Consider the following 19,815-nt stretch of genomic DNA (forward strand, 5'->3'; position numbering starts at 1 on the left):
AGCCGTGCCGGGTCTGAGTCACTTCTCAAAGACCACCCATCATTAACTTTAATCCGCTGTTAGTCTGTGGTTGTGTCGTAGGCCTCTCATTTTTCCCCTCAGTGGAGCCCAGGAGGACTGGAATTTACCTCCATCTACCTATTCACCCATTGGCCACCAAGCAGGAATGCCCCCTTCAATGCTTCTCTCAGAATCTATCTGCATAGCTGGTATCGCCACTCTCCTTTTGCCCTGTCCTAGGACATTTGTACATACAGGAAGGGGGACAGCTTTGGGTGTCTAGAGGAGTAATACTGGGGAAGCCTTTTAATTAGTGGCAAGAAGCCTTGAACTGTTTCCTGTTTACATCATTTAAAAACATAACTTTATTGAGATATAATTGACATGTATGCTGCATATATTTAAAGTGTAAAAGTTGATAAATTTTGACATACATTTTACACCCACGAAATTCTCATGATCAAGAATCTGAAAATATCTATCATTCCTTAGTTTCCTCTACCCTTTTCTGATGCCTCTCACCCAGCCTTTCCCATGTCTCCTCTCCTAGTAATCACTGATATGCTTTTTGTCACTGTAGATTACTATGCATTTTCTAAAATTTTATATAAATGAAATTGTAATAATACATGCTCTTTTGTCTGGCTTTCTTCACTCAGCATAATTATTTTGAGATTTACCCATATTATATAATGTATCAATATTCATTCCTTTTATTGCTAATAGTATTCTACTGTATTGCTATACCAAAATTTGTTTATTTGTTCACCTGATGAACATTTGGGCTGTATCCAGTAGGAGAGTATTAAAAATAAAGCTATTAGGCACTTTCATGTACAAGTCTTTCTATGAACATATGTTTTTATTTCTATTGGATAAATACCTAGGGGTGAAATGGCCAGAGTATATGGTTGGCATATGCTTAATTATTCAAAAAACTGCCAAGCTTTTCCAAAGTGGTGATATCATTTTATATTTTCATCAGCAGTGTGTGGGCGTTCCAGTTCCTCCATATCCTTCCCAACTCTTGATATGAACAGTCTGTTCAATTTTAGCCATTCTAATAGGTGTGCAGTGATATCACTGTGGTTTTAATTTGCATTTCTCTAATGACTAATGCTGTTGAACATCTTTTTAGGTTTTTATTTGTCATCTGTATATCTTCTTTGATGACGTGTCTATTGACATTTCTTGCCATTTTAATTGATTGGGTTGTTTGTTTTCTTATTGTTGAGCTTTCAGAATTCTTTATATATGTGGGATACTAGTCTTTTATCAGATATATGATTTGAAAATATTTTTTTCCTAATGTGTGTCTTGTCATTTCATTTTCTTAACAGTGACTTTTTTTTCTTTTATAATTAAAGTTAATTAGGGTGACAATTGTTAGTAAAGTTACAAAGTTTTCAGGTGTACAATTTTGCAATGCATCATCTATACATATAACACTGTGTGAACAGTGACTTTTGAATAGTAGATGTATTTAATTTTGACAAAGTCCAATACAGCAATTTGTTCTTTTATGGATCTTGCTTTGGTGTCATATCTAAATATCTTTGCCTAACTCAAAGTCATAAAGGTTTTCTCTTATGTTTTCTTCTAGCAATGTTATTATTTTAGGTTTTACATTTGTAGGATACATTTTGAGTTAATTTTTGTATATGGAGTGAGATATGGATTATATATATATATATATTTGCATTTATTAAAAAGACCATCCTTTCTCTATTGAATTGCTTTTGCATCTTTCTGGACTCTTGATTCTGATCCGTTCATCTATTTCTTAGTCTTGACAACTATCCTACATTGCCTTAATTCCTGTACGTTTATTTATAGCTTTTTTTGTAGTCTTTAAATCAGGTAGTATTATTCCTTCAACTTTATCCTGTTTTTCAAAGTTGATTTGGCTATTCTAGGCCCTTTGCATAAAAACTGAGAACTTAGGCAATTTATTTAAACTCCCTAGGTCTCATTTGTGTTTTCTCACTTGTGACACTATAAGAACATCTATTTCCTATTTCTTGGGAGGGTTAAATGAGGTTATGTATGCAACAAAGCACACAGCACAGTGTTTGGCACCAGTAAGCAACCAGTAAGTTCTGGCTGATCATTGTGGACACGAACATAATGCATCTTAGCATATCATCACTATACATGAGCTACACCTGGACCAAATTTACTTAATGGTAACTCGAGAGGAAAATTTCCCCAGGACCACAGTGACCTGATAATCTGTGTATTTGCTGAAACATTTATATTTATATATGGCACATTATTTAATTGATCATTTTCCCTCCTTGCTTTGACTACTAAACATTTTAGAAGCAAATTACCCTTCACATACAAATAGCATACAAGACCTGTGGTATGCATCTTCCTTATGTTTGCCTTACGATTTTATTCCACTCATTTTCTTTTACTACAACCTCCTTAAACCATTCACCTTACGTTTTGGTGTGTATTTCTGTAGGCTGCCTCAAATCCATTGTGCTTGGTGATGGAGTGATAATAATTTTTGAAGGCTGTAATAAGAGAGGGCTGAGCGAAGCAAGCTACAAGGTTTTGTAGACTGACTGACATTTGAATGCCAGATCTGTCAACTCACAATAATGCAAAGAAAATAATGCCAATTCTTCAACAGTGGGTACAATAATTTGTACTATTTTACATGAATAAAATTCTTTACCTTATTGAAATAAGAATGGCAGCTGAAAGGAGCTGAGGTATGTTTAATCTAATAAATGTGCAATGTAAAAATGCTCTGAGCCATTCAGATCCATATAGAAACTTCATTTAAAGCCACACACTTGCGTTCTCAAACCTTTGGGAATCATGAAATAAAACATGGCTGCCTTTTATGTAATCAACTTTTGAACAAAAATGTAAAGGGAAGGAAGTCTTAAAAATAGTTGAATAACTAGAAATCAGACCAGTAGTATTGGATGAGTGACTAAGAATTACTTCCAATCACTATGTAAGTTAAATGTAGCCTGTGAGTTGCATTACCATGATTATGTCTAAAATTAAAGTCTTCAAATTTTCAAACCTCACTAAGAATCTTAACCTAATCCAGTTTTCTTGTAAACAGTAAGCTAGTAAAAAGAGTAAAACAATCCTTACTCTCCTTTCATTGAGATTTTCCTTTAAACCAATCACTTGGGAGCCCAGACCTCTGGGCTCTGATGTCAGTCTCTGATTTAAGTGTGATAATGTCATAGCTTCCCAGAGAGTTGTGGAGTTACCCCACTGACATGGAAAGAAATCTCAGAACTGGGTCTTGATTCTTAAAAAGTGGGAGAATATACAACAGGTGGGTGATGTTAAACCCAGAAAATACTTTGCTTTTAAGTGATTTAATTTCACAAACCATGAAAAAGGTGTTGATTGCAATCAATTTACATAGAAATTAGTCAAAATAAGCCAACATTGTTCCCACAGCTTCAAAAATGTAACTGCCTGCAGTAAACAATCTCACATCTCCTGGAAATGCAGAGATAGGACATAAATGGCTATGGGATTATTTTAACTTTAATGCTTTAATATACATATCATCCCTCAAGTCAAATTCTTTCCCTGTAATGACACGACATCTTATAAAAAAGTAATAGCCTTGTGCATGCAAGAGGATGTATTTGACCCTGTGTATTATAAGAGATGATTGTGATTTAAGGTTTGCAACATTGGAAATGGTTTTCCAGAGCGGAGAAAACAGGGCTGTGTGTTGCCTTGACAACATGGGTTAGTTGCATCAAGAAATCTATGGCAATGCAGGACCTTCTAGTATGTCAAGATTGCAAGCTATTCACTAAATTAGGTTAAAAGAAAACTAATCCCACTGCAAGGCAGTGTTACTTGACCTATAAAATATTAGTTCTCGCTTTTTGTCATGAGCCTTGTTGGAAAACAGGTGAAAAATCTAGGTGGGCAAAATAGTCAGGAACACAGGAAGAAGACAGAAAGTACAAGGGTTTTATTCAAGACCCCATCACCCTCTCCTCTAAACCATCACACTTCCAAAGGACTGCAGGAATTTCTGCATATTCTCTGAAAGTCACTTCTACTAAGAAAAATTGTATCATGCCCAGATTCCGCTGATTTTCCCAGCAGTCTCTCACAAAGCTTCTCTATGGGGAATATCACTTGCCCATATTGCATATTCTTAAATAATAAGCATAATAAAGATGACGACAACAAAGCTAGTTATTAGCTGAATAGAAAACAAAACCTGCTAGCATATATGCTCTCTAGAACAATTATCCTGGCAGGGCTGAGGAGAGATTTATCTGTAGAGTATCATGACTTTAAGACAAAACCTGCTACTCAAAACCTACGTTACTGAACAAGTTCGTTTCCTCCCCTCAGCAAGCACCCCTCTGTGACAGTGTTCTTAGTACACAGTTTTGATACTCTTCTTTTAAAAATGACCATAAAGCAATTTTGAATGAGGAGCCTGGATTTTCCTTCCATAAATGCTTTTTCGCTTTTCTTTGGCTTAAACTACAGTATGAGTTTTGTTTTCAACACAGTCTCATGCTGTGATCTGTCTGATATTATCAGAGACGGGCCCTGAATGAAGGAGACATACTATGTGGCTGGGCTGGCCTTCCGAACTTGGCATTTCCTGGCTTTAAGGATCATGAAAGGGAACTGGGACTGGAGGCACATGTCCTAGGAACAGAGGGCCTGCCTCTGTGATAACAAGTTGAGAAGCACTAGCTCAAGCTACTATGAGTTGAGATGGTATAAATGGGTAGACAGTGACAACTGCAATATGTGCAAGGTCACAGGAACCTAGCAGAGTGTGCCCTTGAATATGAAGGCTAAGAACAAAAAATTTTTTTGTTCCAAGTGACATTTAGTTTGTTTCTCCTGGGTAATAGAAAGAGAAGTAAAATAGATGGACCCATCATTTGCATGAAAGGCCAGTATTACTCATAAGGCTTTGTGTCTATTAGAGGCGAAAACCATCACTCCAAGCCTATGAATAATTTAAAGGTACCGGTGGATAAATGGAAACACTGCTTTTTAGAAGCATCTTTAGAAGGGACAGTTGAACAGGCGTGGCATCAACAATGACTCACTGACTATACAGCAGGTAGAAAAATAGGCCATGATTTGGGAAGTATGCCAAAGTAGTCATCACGGACAGCTTCTGCTTCAATCCTGAACATCAGGATTTCTCAATTAAGAGAAGAATATAGAGAATCTAAGCAGATATAAAGCCATGATTTGTGCTGTTAGCTCAGTCCTTCAACCTTATCAACTGACAAGCTAACCAACACAGTTTCCATGCAAACACTCTTCTAGGACCATAGGAAACAGGGGTTTTATCTGAGAAGACGGAACTCATCTTTCTCCCACGATTTTATGTCTCGTGGTAAGTGGGCCATCTGTCCTTTGGTCTATTTAGTGTGACCACACAAAGGTCAGTCTCACAGGGGAGCTGTTTGGGGGAAATATGTGAGTCTATCTTGTGGTCACATTAGAAAAAAATCCTTCTATTAGAGAGAAGAAAGTAGGCATATCTAAATAAAACACACCGCTGGTGAAAAGCAACTGACATGACAGAAGGAAGCCTTACATTCTGGTCCTGATTTTACACAAACATCTAATTTTGAGTAAGATGTTTAGCAATCCTTGGGTGTTATGTTTTCTTTCCCCCTTATAAAATAAAATGTTAGATTTAGTGGTTTCCAATCTCTTTTCTTTAGGGGCCAAGGATATTTCCGAGTTTCAGGGTCTATCAGAGAACAGGAAGAAATCTGGGGCCCCCTTTTCCTTATTTTTCTCATTCGTCTAATCAGAGTACTTCAGCATTCACCTCTTTTGTTCTTCACTCTTTTAACATTTAAACTTTTAGTTTTGGAATAATTTTAGATTTACAGAATATTTTCAAAGGTTGTATATACCCTTCACCCAGTGTCCCTAATGTTAACATATTACATTACAAAAATATATTTGTTAAAACAATGAAACCAACATTAGCACATTAATATTAACTAAATCTAGGGTTTATTAGGATTTCACCAGTTTTCCCACTAATTTCCTTTTACAGTTTAGCTAGGTAATGTTCACAGAGGAAAGTTCTGAGACTATCTTTCACAGAGTTTACAAAGCAAGGGAGAGATGTGAAAGACAATCTAGTACTCTAATGCAGACTTTCTTTTTGATTCATCAGAATGATTGAAAGATCTGAGTTGGGAATTATTTTTTTCCTTATGAGTCAAAGCTACAGAAAGCATGGTTCTGCACTGGCGTCACCTGGGAGTTTGTGAGGAAGGCAGAAGCTCATGTCCAATCGCAGGCCTACAGAATAATCAAAACTTGATTCATTTTTGAGATTTATTTCCAGACCTACAGGAAAAGGTCATTTAAAGACTACATAGAATTTCTTTTTATGGCAGTCTCCTGGTCTACCCTTCTGCACCCTTCTTCACCGTTGTTTAAAGGCAATCACTTTTAAATATGGTGGGTGTTATTTACCTCCATCATTTTATATAATTGATACTATTGATAACACATTGAGATTACATACTATCTATTGATCCCTTATTGTTGTGGATGATTTAATGCTTAGCCACAGACCTTTTCACTCACATTCCCTGTAACCTTCCCTGTAATCTGAATGATTTTTGAAGGAAATAAATGATGGCCTGTGAGGAGCAAGAACTCTTAAGTTGTGATGATTTTGGTTGGGGTGTTTATTGAGCTAAACGCAAGGGGTAAGCTGAATTTCTGCTATTTCCACAAAGTCATTTGTTAGCTGTCTGTGATTCAGGGATTTGGGCAGACAGAAGTTGTGGGCAATGAGGAAAGGTGGGGGATTATTTTTCTTACAGAAACAGATTCATCCCTGGACTTGGTCTATTTGCCTTAAGTCTGCCCATTAAAGATGTTTGGAAATATCCTTTTGATGACCAGGCCTTGCTTCACAGACCTTCCTGAGCAGCTACGAGTCTGAGTCAGAAGTCAGACTGAAGATCAGTGCCCGGCAGCCCCTCTTAGCTGAGGTACCTGCAGGAAGACATACTCATCTGGCCTGCTGGGATCATCTTCCCCTGGTAAAGCATACGGTTGCACTAACTGATCTACGGATATCACAGGGAGCAGTGGCCCCCAAAGACCAGAAACTCCCAGATATCTTCAGGCATCATGGGATGAAGAATGCCAGGATTAATGCCAGGAAGAATGCCAGGATTAATGGAGGCACTGGCTGCTCAAGGGTGCTCCAGGCCAGAGGCTCAGGTGAATCGGGGCTCCGACTCCATTTAGGTAGCACACCTATTCCAGAATGCCACAGTCTCCTTATCACACCCCTGCACTGCATTATTTACCAGCAATCATCACAGAACCACACTGCTTCATTCATTGATATTACCTCTCTGGCTTCTGCTACAAAGTAAATCATCTGTGGGACTGAGCAGCACTCTTCAGATACTGTTTGGTAATTTTTCTCAGACAAATTGGACCGGTTGGAGTTGTAAGGAAACAATGTGTATGCTTTGTTAATCCTTCTTATTACCCTTTAAAGCAAACCGTGGTGCATCTCTATGCATCTTCCTAGCTCTGGTTCTCGACATTCATTCAACAACCTTTTCTTTTTTTTTTCTTTCCTTTTTTTTTTTTTTTTGGAAGAGCAAAGATTTTTATTAAAGCGAAAGTACAGCTCTCTTGTGAGAGGGGGGTACCCAAAACTGGGATGCCCCGATTCCACAACCTTTTCATCTTCATGTTGTTTATTAAGTTGTTCCCCTAAGGGAGAGGCAGTTGTGAAATTGAGGATTTTCTCACCTAAAAATTCCCATAAACGTACTTTCAGTTATAATTTAATACTTGGAATCCGATTAACCCTGTCCAGAGCTACCAAAATTACCTCCCATACCATTTTTAAGTCTATTTCAACATATTATTTCTAACTAATTTTCAAACTCCCTAATATGAGCCTACCCCACAAGAATGTGACTTCTCTGAGATCAGAGGATGCTTGGTCATCACTATAACCTTAGTGCCAGGGACAGTGACAGGCACACAGTAGGTGCTCAGTAAATATTTGTTGAATGAATGAGTAAGAGGGAGTAGTGGATCATAGCGAGGCATCACTGGAACACTCTCAAGTGTGGTCCTTTAGACACAACTGGCTTTGGTGTGGTCTGATGTATGAAAAGAGTCCAAGAGGAGATTATCAGTCTCTTAGGAGATAAGCCATTTCCTAGATGCAGAAAAGATGTAACTCAAAAATTAGTTAGCTTTGTTTATTGATAAAAATACTTCATCAAAATTTCGACTTTTGTATTAAACTAGCTATACATTTATAGAATATATTTTGTATTAGACTAGCTATATATTTACATTTACAGAAACCCTAGCCTTCAACAAAATAGAATATCTTTCTTGGACTTAACTAAACGGATTTGCGTAGAACTTCAGTCTACACTCATTGTCTTTACTGAACCAAGGAGGAAATGGCTTTCAGCGCAGCCTGCCTCTTTTCTTGGGTCAGAAGTCTTCCATGTATGTCCCAGGACTGCAGAACAGCCTTGCTGTCAAGAACCATTTACATATGCTTACAACTTATAAGACAACCATTACACCTGCTTACAACTTATAAGAAAGATGAAGTGTGGCCTGGCTTCTAGTGACCTCTCAGGATGACTTCTTAATACTCAATTGCTGTCAAACACTCTTGTGTCTTCTCACTTCTTTCCTCCTCGCTTTTGTCTCTAGTTCTTCTCCCTTGTCTTCCTTTTGTCATGCCTTTTAATGGTTTTGTTCTGTTTTTAAATATAGAGAGGGCATGCTTTGTGTTTTTTCACCATAGTTCACTTTAAAGGCTAGTAGGAAAGATTAAGGAAGCATACACGTTACTTCTTTGATTAAAACCTTGAAATCCTGTCCTGCACAGCCTAAGCTACTGTAACTGTGAAGGATTTTTTCTATACCTGTTTTACTTTTTCTTCGGCACATTTAAAAATTCATTTAAATGTGAAGTTTCTTTCTCTGTTTTCCTTCCCTCTCTCTCTCTCTCTTTCTCCCCCACCCTCCACCCCCCGCTTTTCTTTCTTTCGGTGGACTCCTTAGTTTGGTTTTCATGAAACCACAGAATTTTAAGTTGGAAGAAACTTTAAAGGTACTCATGTCCAGTCTCCTCATTTTATAGTTAAAGCAACTGAGGTAAGATTCAGGGACTAAGCTTCAGAACCAGAGTTAGGCTGGGTCAATTAGCCTAACTTGGGGTAAAGCATTCATACGCAAGATAATAGCATTGGTAGGATGAGGCTGTGGGTGGTATAACCATGTGGGAAACAAAAGAAGCAGAGCCACTGGATGGTACCATTCAGAGAAAAGTAGAAAATTGGAAGGAAGCTGACTTGGGAGAGATTAGTTCTCATCTGGAGTAAAACCTTTCAGCCATCTTGCATCTTATAACGTTGATAACATCACACAAGCATGTCGATGCATGTACCGTGGTGCTAGACACCAGCATTCCAGGTAGATCATATCAAAGACTTCCTCACTTCTCTCTTACTTGTCAATCTGATAGAAACGGAATTTGATCTGTCTGAAATATTTGCTTGAAAGAAAGCCATGTTGATTTTCAGTGCCTTATGGTTTACAAAATTAAGCCAAAAATTTAGGGAATTTTTTCTTATATTTTATGCCAAGATTTGAAAATTTGGAATAATAAATTAAGAAAAAAATCCCAGCTGAGAAAGAAAAAAAATCTTTAGCTGGAGGAAAATTAAACTATGACGGTAATTCAAAACTCAATCATTATGTCATCTTAAAAAATTTAAAATGAAAGACAAATATAATTTCTTTTTCATAAAAAAACTCAATCATGAGATGGTGCTTTAGGGAAATCTTTATTTGCAACAGTTTGTGTGTTTGCACGTGCCCACATGGATGTACATATGCTTCTGCACATTCTAATTTGATGTTTTCCATATGGATCTCTGTAATATTGATTCCATCACTTTAAGCATAATTTATGTTTCATATATCAAAATACCCAATATAGAAAAAGAAGTTCGATGCATCCCTTGTCCTTGTCAAAATAAAAATGGATTTTTTTCCAAGGATGGAACTCTATTCTGCTAACAACTTCAATAGTAAATCTGATGGAAGCTAAATGTTTCTTTTCATATCTGTAACAGTAACATGAGGTGACATTCTTACCAAGCAAGTGAGGTTATGTTCTTCAGGTGCTAATTTTCAAAGAAAAAAACAGAATCAAAGTAGTATATAATTGGATCTACTAACAAGGAAATACTAAAGAGAAATGGTCCAGCCAGCAATGACTATTCAGGGAATGTTTAGTTAAGTCTCCTCTGAGACACTCTCTATCAAATCCTGCTCTATATTCCCAACCTTCTCTTCCAAATGTCCTAGATATCCAATGGCTAATACCTTCATGATTAGCCTAGGTTATGTGAAGCATAGAGCACAAAAGAGAAAAGACAGTCATCTTTCTATGTGTTCATAGCTATTGTAAAAAAACATTTTAATATGGATGGTCTCATAAGACCAAACACATCATGGCTTGCTCTCTTTGAATTACGTTTACCATTCCCTCTGGAGTTACAGAAAATTCTTGATCCCCACACCACCACCTACTGCCTACCATGCCTTTCAAATTTATTACAAAATATTGTAACTCATCCTTTTCCGTCTTTTCGCAATGGACTATATGCTCTATGAGAGCAGGCTTTTTTCCTGTCTGGATCACAATTGAGCACAACTGGCATATAGCAGATGGTACAGTGAGCTGAGTAAATGATGGTACAGTGAACTGGGCATCATTGGAGCCTTGGATACGGGCCAACGAGTAGCCCCCCCACACACACTGAAAAACTTTAAGTTTTCTTTCCTATAGAAATTTTAAGTTTCCTTCTCCTTAAAGTTTCCTTTTCCCCAGTTTTATAGCTCCTACCCCTTCCTTCATATAATTACCCTAAAACTTGTGATATATACTTGATTATAATCATTGAAGTGTAATGTTCTTCCCAACCTGCTCTGGGCCCAGTGCCTGGACAATTAACATCATCAGAAAAATCGGTTAAGTGGCCACAGGCTCCATAGAGTGGACAGATTTTCCATCACATAGCCACTTCACATGAATAGATTTGAGCTCTGCTCTTTAAGAAATTTATTAATTAAAATCTATTTTTCCTCATTCAGGGGCCTTAGGGATACAGATGATACCCCAACAAGATTACCAGTCCCAACCAAAGAAGCCAACATGGTCTTTCAGGCAGATCTCGAGACCCCTTCCTCTGATCTAAGATCAGAAAGGGCGAGAGTTCCGTGGCTCCCCCAATAGGCAGAGACAGCTCTACGCCACTTGTCTGGCAGGAAGCAGATACAGAAGAAAAGACCTCTGTCCCTAACTTCCCATAGACATTTTTTTGGGATCACATCTCTCAAGGGGAAAACAAGGCAGGCAGTTAGAGATGGGCATTGGGTCTCTGCATTCCTGCACGTCCAACACAACCCACGCAATGCGACCGCCCAAATGACCTCCCTTCTCTGCCCAAAACTTCCCCTTCTCACTATAATTATCTACCCCTATGAGGAAACAAAGTACAAAATACCCAACTAGATTAGACCAGTCACTCACACCTGTGCAGTAAAGGACACAACAACCTTCATTTCACCTGGGCCTTATTATATCATCATTATAGTATCATACATATGTCTGGAAGTTCATTAATCTCATTATAACAGACTGATTTCTGGGAAGGAACATGTGCAGTCTAAAAAGATGAGGTAATAGCCCTTGTCAATCACAAGTGTCAATCAAGTGGTCCATGCCTGGAAAGCAACAGCCCATTCTAGTGAAAAAAAGGGATAAAAACTCCAAGTTCTTGCCAGTCAGTGCCTTTGAGCCTTGCTTTTGCTCAGGGCCCACTCTGAACCTTTTGGAGTGTACTTTTTCTCCTAATAATGCTACCTTTGGGCCTGCTCCAATCCCTTTGGAGTATACTTTCTCTTCTAATAATGGCCTTGAGCCACTGCTTTCTGCTCAGGCCTGCTTCTACCTCTTTGAAGAGTACTTTTTCTTCTAATAAACTGCTTTTTCACTATTTTACCTCGGTATCTCGTTCAATTCTTTGCTCGAGACGCCAAGAATCAGGACAGGGCACCGAGAAGGGCCCACTCTCCGGTAACACCTTCTTGGAACAATCACTCAGAACACAGCTTGCTGCTGGTGGAGGCTCAAATCTGCCTAGACGGAGTACTGCGTTTATGGATGCCAGCTTCATTAAAGCACAAGCCCTTCTGCTGCCCAGAGAAGAATATTTCTATTCTGTACAAACGGTTCTATAACACTGACTGCACAACTTTTTATTTTATTTTTTGAAAATTTAAAGACTAACTGACCTACAAGTGTTCCGCCAAAAGACAAAAGGATGAAGCCATGTCATAAATCCCAACTATCTATTAGAAAAAAGCATAGGCCAGTTGTATTTTCTGTCTCATAATTATTTGACATAGGACATGTTGGCATTGTTATCTACTGACATTGGACTACTACTTCAACTGAGATATCAGTTGTAGTTCTGAGAGCATAAATGTGTTAAGGCAATAAAACAAAAAACAAGGAAAACATTTTAGTGGAAAAGATAATGCTTCAATTGAGTTGAAATACTTTTCTTCTGATAATCTTCTTTTTATTATTTTGTAGTTTACTAATCCTTTCCCCTCCCACTGCAATCACCTAAGTATCCTGTTGGTTCTTCTTTCTCATTGAATGAAGCAGTGAGAAGGTAAAGGGAAGTGTTTGGCTACAGAAAATCACCACTGGACCGTGAGAAACTTGTTGTGGTAAAGTTACTTGGTTCATTTGAAAAGCGTGAGTTTGAAAACAAAATCATTTCCTAAGAGTATTCTAAATCACTTAGGCTGTCCTTGGGGCTCATATAATAATGGAACTGAAACAGCAAAAAGATGAGAGAATGAGCATGTATTGCTAATTATGAGTATGGATGTTTAAAGAAGTATAAAGAAAGGTTGGTCTGGCCTCACACTAGAGCATAGCTTTTCATTGCCTCCAGGCTACAAATTTGTGAAGAAATTAAACAGTAAGACTCCTCCCCAACATTGGGCTCTGATTATAGGGGAACAGCCTGGGGACATTAACATTTCATTTGCTGAAGGCTTTCTTATCACATAATCCCAAGTAATTTGAGTAAAACTGAGAATTAAGAAGGATGCCAAAGAGAACGCCAAGAATCCTAGAATGACACCGGAATGTTCATACCCACTAAAATTCTTGCCAACGATCAAAAGAGAATCTTGCAGAAGTTCATCTAGAACCGACTTCCACTTTTTAATAGACCTAATTCTATAACTCTTGATTTTTGTTATTGTTGTTGTTTAAAGTAGAAAAGCAGTAGTTATGTAAAAATGTTGAATAAGGGCTATTGGAGGAACAGAAAAGTGACAGTGGCGGCTCTGGGGGCAGGGAAGAAACAACAAAAAGGAGACAGAAGGACTCTCAAAACACAGCAGACCAGTGGAAGCAGAATGAGGATAAACAGCCTTATATGTGTTTCAAGCTATAGAGGCTATTAATGTTTTTCAACCTGCAAAATAATTGATGTTTATAAAATGACGTAACTAAGTATTAGGAAAATACATTGGGTAAATATCCGTGTTTAAGAAGGAAAATTTTAGAAAAAAATGTTTATTTTATAAAAAATTATTTTGAAAGATTTCCATTAGAAATGGTTTAAATAAAAACTAAATTTTTGATGCTTAAAGTAAGAGGGTCTTGATTACTTAAGGCAGTGAGTCCCAGTGCAATGAACACAAGCTTTAGAATCAGGGAGCTTTGGAGAGTGTGATATTAATTAAGTTTGGTACTGTGTCTCATTTTCCTCATTTGTAAAATGGGTTTATGTATGCCTATATAAAATAGGGTTGCAATGAGGATTAAATTAATTAAGTGATATATTCTAAATATCTGGCACATAGTAGAAGTTCAGGCTGTGGTGGTTATATTAGTGAAATTGCAAATCCCCCATAATGATAAGTAAATGATGCATTTTTAATTTATCTTATGTATTCAATACGGTGCTGGAAGACCTAGCTAGGAATCTGGCCGCATTCCCTGCCCTGTCTAATTTTAAAGCTATGAATTGCAAGACCTCCAGCTTAAAAAAGAATCAATAATAACCTTTGGGCAGTTGACTTGCTACAGTAACTTACACTGGCTCTTTTGAAAGATGGGATGCTACACCAAATTAAGGAAAGGGAGGAATTCACATAGTATTTGTCAACTGCAGTTCTTTACTTTTTTTAATATATATTTTAACAAAAGCATTCTAAGTCATTATGGTGTAAATACAGAAATATCAAAATTATTATTCATTTGTTTTTAACACAGTAAGTTCACACAACACTCTTATTTTATGAACTTTCCAATATTCAATTGTTTTTGATCTGCAAAAATGACAAGTGCATATGGTCCAACCTAAAGCGAGGGTAGTTGATGCATGCCTCATTTTATTTGTAGAAATGAGACAAATAAATGGATACATAGAGTTGAATATTTTCTATTATATATTTGTCAAATAGTTTGTATGGAAAACTATATAATAAAGAAATATTTTAGGGGAGGACATAAGGTTGTCTGTAGCACTTGCTGCCTTCAAACTTTGCTTCATCTCCAGTAGCTGGTTTCTCCCATTCAGAAGTCATTCAAACCTACACCTCATGCAATTCTTTAGCTTCAGAACAGATTAGTTTATGCTTCCTAATCAATACTTGTGTCCATTTCCAAATTTCATGGAGTTGTCATTTGGCTTTCTATATTTTTGACCTTTTGACTTTTCTAGACCCTGAGAATTATTTCTGACCCAGGTAACTCAGCAGACTGATGGGACTTTTCTTGAGTGTTATAAAAGTAGTTGAACTACTGACTTAAAGATGCTGAAAATTGTTCTTTTCTCAAATAAGCTCTTTATCTTATTTAAACTTTAAAGATTTTCTCCTGGAAACATTAGGATACCTTGATGAATTTACTAACTATAGATTTTGGTATAGTAATAGTAGAAATTAATGAAGTAAGGTTTTACTGATATCTTTACAGACTATTAAGCCCCAAGGTTTGTCAGATTATGAAGATTTGCACCTTTCTACTTTAAGAAGCCATTTCATCCAAACAGAATCTCCTGCCTCCATTGGCTAATGGTAGAAATTCAAAATCATCAGCTAGCTTGTTTTCTATGGTTGGTCTTTAGGACGTTCCAAACTGTAATCGCGTTAATGAGTTGAGAGCAATTAATTGGGTGTACTTCGACTATATTCTACCCAAATGCTATGCCTGTCATTCTTAATGACCATTTAAAAACTATCAAAAAAACCCTGTTGATGGATCTTAGTGGCATCAAAAAAACCCATCTAGAACAGTTTAAAAATTCTTCATATCTGTGTAGTTCGTACCACCCCAGAATGAAAAGTCATTTTAGATACCGCCATTTAAGTATTACCCCAGTGCCTCACAGATTTAAAGGAGAAAGTAAAAGTTCTGAATAGTTTTTCTAGGTTTTTAACGTCCACAAATCATAGAAGGAGGGATAGAATGCATGCTTCTCATGTCTAGGACTCATGTGTTAGGTCAGGAGTTGAAAAGTCACTTCCCTACACTAGAGCCACAGAGGTATTCAGACGTGGGGAGATGAAACAAAGTTTTGGGAGCAGAAAGAGAGAAAGGGATGAGAAATGTGAAGAAATTGAAAGCAAATAGCCTTTTAAAATAACTAGCCACCATTTAGCTCCACTGGGTGTTGTCCCTTGGGAATGTGGTTACACTAAAACCAGACACAGTAATTTTCAAATAAAGATATGTGGCTTATTTATACAAAATAATCACATATTTAAATGTTGATAAGTAATTAAATTTTAAGCTCTGTGGGTCAAATAAAACACATCTGTGGGCTGTCAGAAAGCAACCTCTGCATTAGATTCTAACATCCTCTGTAGATATATAAATTCTATTAAAAATGAAGGCTGCTGATATGCTATCCTTCATCAATATTTATGGCCAATCAAAGGAAATATATATATATATTTTTTTTTTTTTTACAGCTAGGGTATTTCATTAATCAACAGATAGTAGGTGTCCCACTAGGTTGCTGCCACATATTCATTACTAAAAGACATTCATTATCTTCTTAGTATATAATGAATATTCATATTCATTAAAAAGATAGATGTATTCCCTGTATTTCTCTAATTTCTAAACAGGTTAGTTGAGGAAAAAAGAATTTCCTGATAGGGTTGTACATTATTGGGAATGGAATACTAAGAAAGGATCAAAGTTGTATATCAGGGGCCATTCTATAAAAGCTAAAGGTAGAATAAGAAGGCTTCAAGTTCCATGCAGCATCGTGTATTATTTATTATACAAAACACACGGGAGGGGAGTAGAGAGTATGGATAAGAGAAAATGTAAATATTTTATTATCCTAGATTGTTGCTTTCAAATTGAAATATTATTTTTGACAAAGTCGAAATGAAAATTTTATATAGATGTCGGTTAAGAAAAAAAAAAACGTGAAGAAATATACAGATGTTATGAAACAATTTGTAGTTCCCTGAGGGGTTAGAAGAGAAATTTACAAAATCCTGGAGTACAATGTATCATTTAGTTACTCCAGACCGCACACAGCATCTGTTCAGTGGATAAAGCAAAGGGTAAGGAGTAAGGGTCCATTTCTATTTCTGGCACTTGATTGCTCTAGGACCAGAGGAACAGAGTTGTCACCTTCTGGCATCCAAGTCACCCCATATGTTAAAAAAAAAGACAGTGTGCATCCCAAAGGCATTTTGTGTATAAATTTTGACATCCCTAACCCATTTGTAGATTTTTAAAATCAAGGCTATCACAAAAGCAGGGAACACTATTCTCCCTCTCCGTAATTTACAGATTTAATGAAGAACTGCAATGGTCAGCCACCAATTAGAGGCCTATTGGAATATTCTTGTTTGCTTTACATCTCTGCTCATCCCGGAACCCATCACGTTTATTTCCAAGCAATGTTCTTTTTATCCACTTTTTCTTTTCATTTAATTTAAATGAAAAAGCAGCTCTAGGCAGATTCATTATTTAAACTGCAGTCTCCACACTCTCTTTTGGCAATTGAGACATCCACATATGTAAGGCTGCAGTTAGGTAAAAAGATGAATACATTACGTGCAAAAATCCAGGGGCCCAGCCATCAGGCGGGAATTACTTAAAGTGCATTGTCTTTGTATCCTTTACAAGTTTTCCTTTGCTAGCTTTGAGTGAGATGCTAACTTTATGTTTGACGCATATTTTTATTGTCATTCTTTAGAAAAAAATAGAACATAAATGAGGAATTTGAAGATTAAATTTATAGGTTAAAATATATTTACCACTCTTTCACAGCTTGATGCACAATATAGAAAATAATACTTTTTCTTTCTATCTATTTTAATTATACATGAACCATCCAACCGAATCCCCAGATAGAGGCAAACACAAAAAAAGAGTCCACGCCTTATAAAAGGAATCATTCTCTGCTACTGCTCTTACCTAATGCCCGACTTTCAAGAAATTATACAAGTTCATATTATTTAATGTCATCTATGATCCAACCTTCTAAGAAATTGACCTCATTAAGCACTACGTTCTCCCAGTTCCCATCAATTCAATTATACTGAATTACCAGTATATTTTGTGCATGCGCACATATTTTTTTTTTTTTTGAAGAGTGATATAAAAAACAGAGGCCCTAGAAATAAAAGAAGGAAGGATTATCTGAAAACACTTGGCTGCATTTCACACAGTAAGCCCAACATGAGACATGGACTCTTCGTGGATATTAGCATGTGAGCAACATCTTATTGGGGCAAGAAAATCCGTGTTAAAGCAAGCCTGCTTTGCACGTTCTCTCTTTCAAACCAATCCCTGCAGATACTGTACCTTCCGGAGGGGTTTGAGCTTGGTCTCCATTATGAAGTCATACTTGCAGAGCTCACAGCAGCGCGTGTCTGAGCTTTTGATCCACTGGTGGAGGCAGGACTGGTGGACGAAGCGCAGGGTGCCTGTGCAGCGGCAGGGCGTGATGAGGGGGCTCTCCTCATCCCCTTCGCAGTGACAGATCCTGGGGAAGGACACAGCAGCCAGGATGAGATCTCCCAGAGAATACTGCCTCCCTCACTCATCCCAGGCTGTGTTAGAAACTGCAACCTAAGATTGGGAACGCATGAACTTTTCACTTTAAGTTGATGCTAAAAATGAATCTATGACCAAGACTACTTTTGTTTCATTTGCATAGTCCTTGCTGGACTCGTACGTCATGTTATAAGGCATTAGACACTGGTACATTCCTATACTTAAGCCAATGTAAGCAGCATGACCGTTGAACTCTGTCCTAGCTTAATCTATTTAATAGGTCAGTGTCTATGGCATAAGCTTGCTCTCATATATAAAAATTATGCCTTACACATATTCTAAGGAACATTGTAATCTGATAACTTCATTCTTTTAGTTTGACAGTTTTATAGGGCCATGGAATATAATTTAGTATATATTGGTATCCTATCAGTTCTGAAAAATTTAACATGTCACCAAAGAATAAAGTGAACACAGAAAGTCTCAGCTTGGAAACAATGACAAAGATTTTCCTAGGAAAACGCACACATATGTGGTCACAACAGATGACTTAAACTGCCAAGGATCATCATTGCTTAAAAGCCACAAAAATCAGTGGTTACATAATCAAGTACAGTAAATCCTATTGTTTTAACACTATAATTAGTACATCTTCCCAGGAATTCAGAGTTCAGCTAGTTTACTGAATTACTATGAATTCTAGTGTCATAGATTCACCATCTATGAAATCTTCATTATTCTCATCTTCAAATTAAAAAAAAACAACAACTTTGTTTTCCTCATTGGATGAGATAGGCTTTTCTTATGTCAAGATTGTGAATTCAAATCCCAGCACTTCAATAATTCTTATGATTTAACCAATTATTAAAGTTGATAATAAATTCGATTAGAAATATTGCTTGAAATCTGTTAGAAATAGGAATGAAACATTAAGAAAAATATCTGCATAGTTACGTTTTTGAGCTAAGTCACCGTGGCAGGCTCGAAGAATGTTTAAATTGCTGCTACTGCTCTTTCCTTTTAGGTATATATGCTCTATTTTCCAGAACCATGAGTTTTAAAGAGTGAAAAATTTTAAATGCTTTTATCTATTTCAGCTGTCTCCCCAGGGGGAATGAAGTGGCTGCTCAGATTGTTACTGCAGCAAGATACAGGAATTGAAACCCAACCCTCCTCTAACCTCAAAATAAAGAAGTATGACACAGTGCGCTAGGTGTTTTGAATCTCTTTTTCTTAAGTAAAAATAAAGTAAGCAAAGAAGAACACTGACTTCTAAAGTCCTTGGGGTGGGAGTGATGGTAAGTTCAAAATCACAGTCTTCCCCTGGTCTGAGTTAGGAAGTAGCAATGTTGGATGTAGCAGCATATATAAAAGGCGAACATAGTGAGGACAAACTAAAAATTATCAGAGAGCCTACATTTTTTTAACATAAAAGCCCCAAATATCTTGTTTTCCTAAAGGTGTAGGTCTTAGGAATCAGGGCTTAGTATACTTTGTATCCAAGTGTTGAAAATAGAGTGTTGGTTACATTATAGGTGATCAGCTCATGATTGTTGAATAAAGGAATAATTCAGTCACAAACTATGACTTATTATAAAAGCAACCAGTGAAAACAAATTTGGGTTTCTACAGCCCTTCATTTTGTTGTAATACTTATTCTTGGAGCCACT

At 36.9% G+C, this 19,815-nt stretch overlaps 1 protein-coding gene across 13 annotated transcripts in view; it reads right to left on the minus strand.

Moving 5' to 3' along the window:
* Nucleotides 1–19,815, minus strand: part of MARCHF1 (membrane associated ring-CH-type finger 1) — a 639,638-nt gene that overhangs the window by 33,525 nt on the left and 586,298 nt on the right. For all 13 annotated transcript variants that reach the window (XM_074337794.2, XM_074337792.2, XM_019737038.3 and 10 more), the window contains one exon: nt 17,954–18,134. In XM_074337794.2, coding sequence (XP_074193895.1) covers nt 17,954–18,134 — 181 coding nt within the window. The remainder of the gene's footprint in view (nt 1–17,953; nt 18,135–19,815) is intronic.

Source organism: Rhinolophus sinicus, chromosome 15, assembly GCF_057876585.1.
Source record: "Rhinolophus sinicus isolate RSI-liver-muscle chromosome 15, RSI-T2T, whole genome shotgun sequence".
NCBI classification, from domain to species: Eukaryota; Metazoa; Chordata; class Mammalia; order Chiroptera; family Rhinolophidae; genus Rhinolophus; species Rhinolophus sinicus.